At 46.1% G+C, this 4,168-nt stretch overlaps 1 protein-coding gene across 1 annotated transcript; it reads left to right on the forward strand.

The window, feature by feature from the left end:
* The first annotated feature begins 661 nt into the window (after positions 1 to 661).
* On the forward strand, positions 662 to 3,931 carry mstnb (myostatin b). The gene is made up of 3 exons (XM_084724444.1): positions 662 to 1,284; positions 1,639 to 2,009; positions 2,785 to 3,931. The coding sequence occupies exons 1-3, from the start codon at positions 900 to 902 to the stop codon at positions 3,163 to 3,165; spliced, it is 1,137 nt and encodes a 378-aa protein (XP_084580570.1). The 5' UTR covers positions 662 to 899; the 3' UTR covers positions 3,166 to 3,931.
* Positions 3,932 to 4,168: the final 237 nt, after the last annotated feature.

Genomic DNA, 4,168 nt, shown 5'->3' on the forward strand with positions numbered 1-4,168 from the left:
GTCAGTATAACAAAAATACAACCCATGAAAAAAAACGCTCTACCTCCAAAACAAGTTTATTCTAATAAATAAACTTGGGTGTTGAGTGTGTCTTCTGTCTTCCTGGTGGGGAGAGGGTCTAATTGAGTATTTGCAGCATGAATCTTATCACTCCAGCATGTTTGGAAAAATAAGGGTTGTTGCAACCATCTCCTGTTGCAATGGTCCCCAGTCTACCGTAATGAAAAGGGAACCTGCTCCAAACACACGACACACAGATTTGACTTGCACTGTTTAAAACTGTAAATCTGAAATGTATTTTCAAACCAGGCAAACACAGCTACATCTATGTGGCTGCCATCAAAGACAGTATGATGTCCGCAGTTAAAAACACGTGTGAGAAAAACAGTTGATTTTAAAGCGCATTCTTTAAAAAAAACCCAAAAAACATGCGTATTCACGTGCAGCGCAAACTTTACACGAAGTCATCTGTCTAGTGTGCAGTAAGCAGGCTGATTTGTCTCAATGTGGGTCAGATAACCTGAGCTTCATCATATAACACAGACAGTCCGCGCTTCCGTGCGCTCATTGCGCAATCAAAAGTGGATTTGTCCATGTGTGGACACGTTGAGCACATGCTCACAGTCTCCATCCCTTCATGGTTTGACAACGAAAAAAAGTTTTCATGTCAGTCGGTTAAAAGTCATTGTTGCCTGTCCAGCCAATCATAGTTTTTGACGACACAAAAGAGGCTAAAGTTGGAGTATAAAAAGGTGTGCGCTAATAAAGTATGATGCCTATCAGTGTGGGACATTAATCCAAACCCAGTCCAGTCGCGCATCAGCTCCAGCACACACACACAAACACGCACACACAACACCGGGATCTTTTTTTAAACCAAACTTCACACCTTAGAGACAATGCATCTGTCTCAGATTGTGCTGTATGTTTGCCTGCTCATTGCTTTGGGTCCAGTAGTTCTGAGTGACCAAGAGACGCACCAGCAGCAGCAGCCCTCCGCCAGCAGCCCAGTGGACACGGAGCAGTGCGCTACCTGCGAGGTCCGGCAGCAGATTAAAACCATGCGACTAAACGCCATCAAGTCTCAGATTCTGAGCAAACTGCGGATGAAAGAAGCTCCAAACATCAGCCGAGACATCGTGAAGCAGCTCCTGCCCAAAGCGCCGCCGCTGCAGCAGCTTCTCGACCAGTACGACGTGCTGGGAGATGACAACAGGGATGTGGTCATGGAGGAGGACGATGAGCATGCCATCACGGAGACGATAATGATGATGGCCACTGAACGTAAGTTTTTATTTCGCTTTTTTGTTTGCATGATGAAATGGACGCGCTCAGACGTCTCCAAAATAAACTTTTACGCACGGGGCAGAACGCACGAGAATGCTTTATTTTGACAACACGTAGCTTTACCACCTACTGATACTGAAAATAAGGATATACGAACATTATAGAGATTTAAGACAGTATATTAGTGCATATTTGGCAGACATCGTGCGGTCATTACGCATACGAATTGTAAAGTTTTCTAAACTTTAGTAACCCACTCCTGGAGATCAAATGTCGTGTCAGAGATGTTTATTTTTGTCTGTAGATTTTAAAGAACATAGAGAACATTCTTCTCTCTCTTTTTCTCTCCAGCCGAGGCCATCGTCCAGGTGGATGGGGAACCAAAGTGCTGCTTTTTCTCTTTTACTCAAAAGTTTCAAGCGAATCGCATAGTCCGGGCGCAGCTCTGGGTGCATCTGCGCGCTGCGGAGGAGGCGACCACGGTGTTCCTGCAGATCTCCCGCCTGATGCCGGTCACAGACGGGAGCAGGCACATACGCATCCGCTCCCTGAAGATCGACGTGAACGCCGGGGTCAGCTCCTGGCAAAGTATAGACGTCAAACAAGTGCTGAGCGTGTGGCTGCGGCAGCCGGAGACCAACTGGGGCATCGAGATTAACGCCTTCGATTCGAGGGGAAACGACTTGGCCGTGACCTCCGCAGAGCCCGGGGAGGAAGGGCTGGTGAGCTGAAATTTATTTTCCATTGCACTAAAATGTAATGGTCAAGCATTTACTTTAAGTAGGAACAAGCAGTTTATTTCACCAGTAATCTTACTAGAGAGAATAGTGTTGGTGGCATGGCATTGTATGGAACTTTACAACAGATTACCATCCATAATTATTTCTAATGGTCCAGTTTCTGATTTGTGTTCAACAACAGCATGTTTGATTCTCTGTTGTAGTGTCCCAAGGTTTTAGCTTGAGGTTTTAGTGTGCAGAGAGGCTTTGCAGAGTCAGCAGGTGGTTAAACATTCCTGCATTTCACTGCTGGAGGAGCGAATCAAGATTTAAAGACTTTTGAAAGCAGTTAATCAACACAGACTCCATGTAGGCGCACACCTGCATTTGGACAAATGCCCGGTCCACAATAACCTCAAATCTTATTGCTTGATTACATAAAAGTTCACCTGCCCCACATTCCTCAAAGTATTCTGTGTGACTGTGCAAATCAGAGTAATTGCCTGCACGCACACACACTGCTGCTATCAATGACAAACACTTATCATAGGGCTCAGATACTGGCATTGGGCTCTGAGGCAATTAGAATAGCTGGATGGCTGTGGTTAACCAACCGTTATATGATTTAATTTCTGAAAATCTCAGAGTTTCATAATATTATCGTGCCATGTTTGAAAACCAGCTGCCAAAGGTCGAGGGCACTGGATTGAAAAGATGACGGCTGAATGCTGTTCGACCAGCTATGTTCAAAGTTCTAATATACGTTCTGTCGTTGCAGCAACCGTTCATGGAGGTGAAGATCTCAGAAGGCCCCAAGCGTGCCAGGAGAGACTCAGGTCTGGACTGTGACGAGAACTCTCCAGAGTCCCGTTGCTGCCGTTATCCGCTCACAGTGGACTTTGAAGACTTTGGCTGGGACTGGATTATTGCCCCAAAGCGCTACAAGGCCAACTATTGCTCCGGGGAGTGTGAGTACATGCACTTGCAGAAGTACCCGCACACCCACCTGGTGAACAAGGCCAACCCCAGAGGGACCGCAGGCCCCTGCTGTACCCCCACCAAGATGTCGCCCATCAACATGCTCTACTTTAACCGAAAAGAGCAGATCATCTATGGCAAGATCCCTTCCATGGTGGTGGACCGTTGTGGATGCTCCTGAGTCGGAACGGAGACCCTGGCGAGAGGGAGGGGAGGACGGAGGGGCTGCGGCTCAGTCCGGCCTCCAATTTCAGACTTTTTGACACAACCAATCCACCAGTTCCAGTGCTTTTCCTGCAACAACACGGTGCAATAGAACCAGAGTAGAGGCCACAAACAGCCCGACCTTCCCGCAGGGCAGCGCTCTCACACCCGGCATAGCTCTTACTTTTCTTTCCTCCAGTGAAATCTTAGCCATAGAGGCTTGAAGTCAGATGGATGCAGGAACACACATACACACACATGCTGGACCTCGGGAGTGAATGTAGACAGAAATGATCAAAGTTATCCAAAAAACTTTTTTTTCCTTTGTCTCGGTGTTTTGTGCTCTGTCCATTTATACAAACAGGCTGACAGATTATACTCGTACGCCATCTACTCCACTCCACTCCACTCGTAGCCAACATGCAAGCTATTACACTTTTTGCTAAGCTATATGTTTGTGATAATCATTTGTTCAAGTTATGTTTTAAGAGTGAAACCAGGAATCCTCATGGACTTTTTGAAAGGGCTTGGAAAAACACAGTTGGAGACTCTTTAGAGTGACATTTCACGCTGGTAGAACATGTTTTAGTACAGCAGGTTCATGGGAGTCGATGAAAAGATGAAACCTAACAGCACGGCAAAACCTTAGTCACCCGCTGCCATCTATTAAACCCAGCCAAAAACTGTGACGTTAAATAATTTGTGAAATTAGACGTAGCTCATTATCCTTCCTGTATTTGGTCGAACTTGGTGGAACTTTTAAAGTTCTGATTTTGTGTTTTGATCAACAATTCTGAGGACTTGGGTGCAGGTTTTGACGTGCCGGTTGATCGCTCCTACAGAAAATGTTCCACCAGGGTGAAGTGCCACTTTAGGTCTTGACAGGTCTTCATGTACATACATACACGCAACAACAAACCCGACCGAGGAGCGTCCTTGCTCAGTCATAATCTTCACTATCCAACCAAACAGTCAGACCT

Source organism: Lutjanus erythropterus, chromosome 8, assembly GCF_056507025.1.
Source record: "Lutjanus erythropterus isolate fLutEry1 chromosome 8, fLutEry1.hap2, whole genome shotgun sequence".
NCBI lineage: Eukaryota > Metazoa > Chordata > Actinopteri > Lutjaniformes > Lutjanidae > Lutjanus > Lutjanus erythropterus.

Bases quoted from the DNA above. Each gene is read 5' to 3' on its own strand.
- mstnb (XM_084724444.1), top strand. From the start codon at position 900: ATGCATCTGTCTCAGATTGTGCTGTATGTTTGCCTGCTCATTGCTTTG. The intron at 1,285-1,638 runs GTAAGTTTTTAT...TTTTCTCTCCAG, and splicing joins AATGATGATGGCCACTGAAC to CCGAGGCCATCGTCCAGGTG. The intron at 2,010-2,784 runs GTGAGCTGAAAT...CTGTCGTTGCAG, and splicing joins AGCCCGGGGAGGAAGGGCTG to CAACCGTTCATGGAGGTGAA.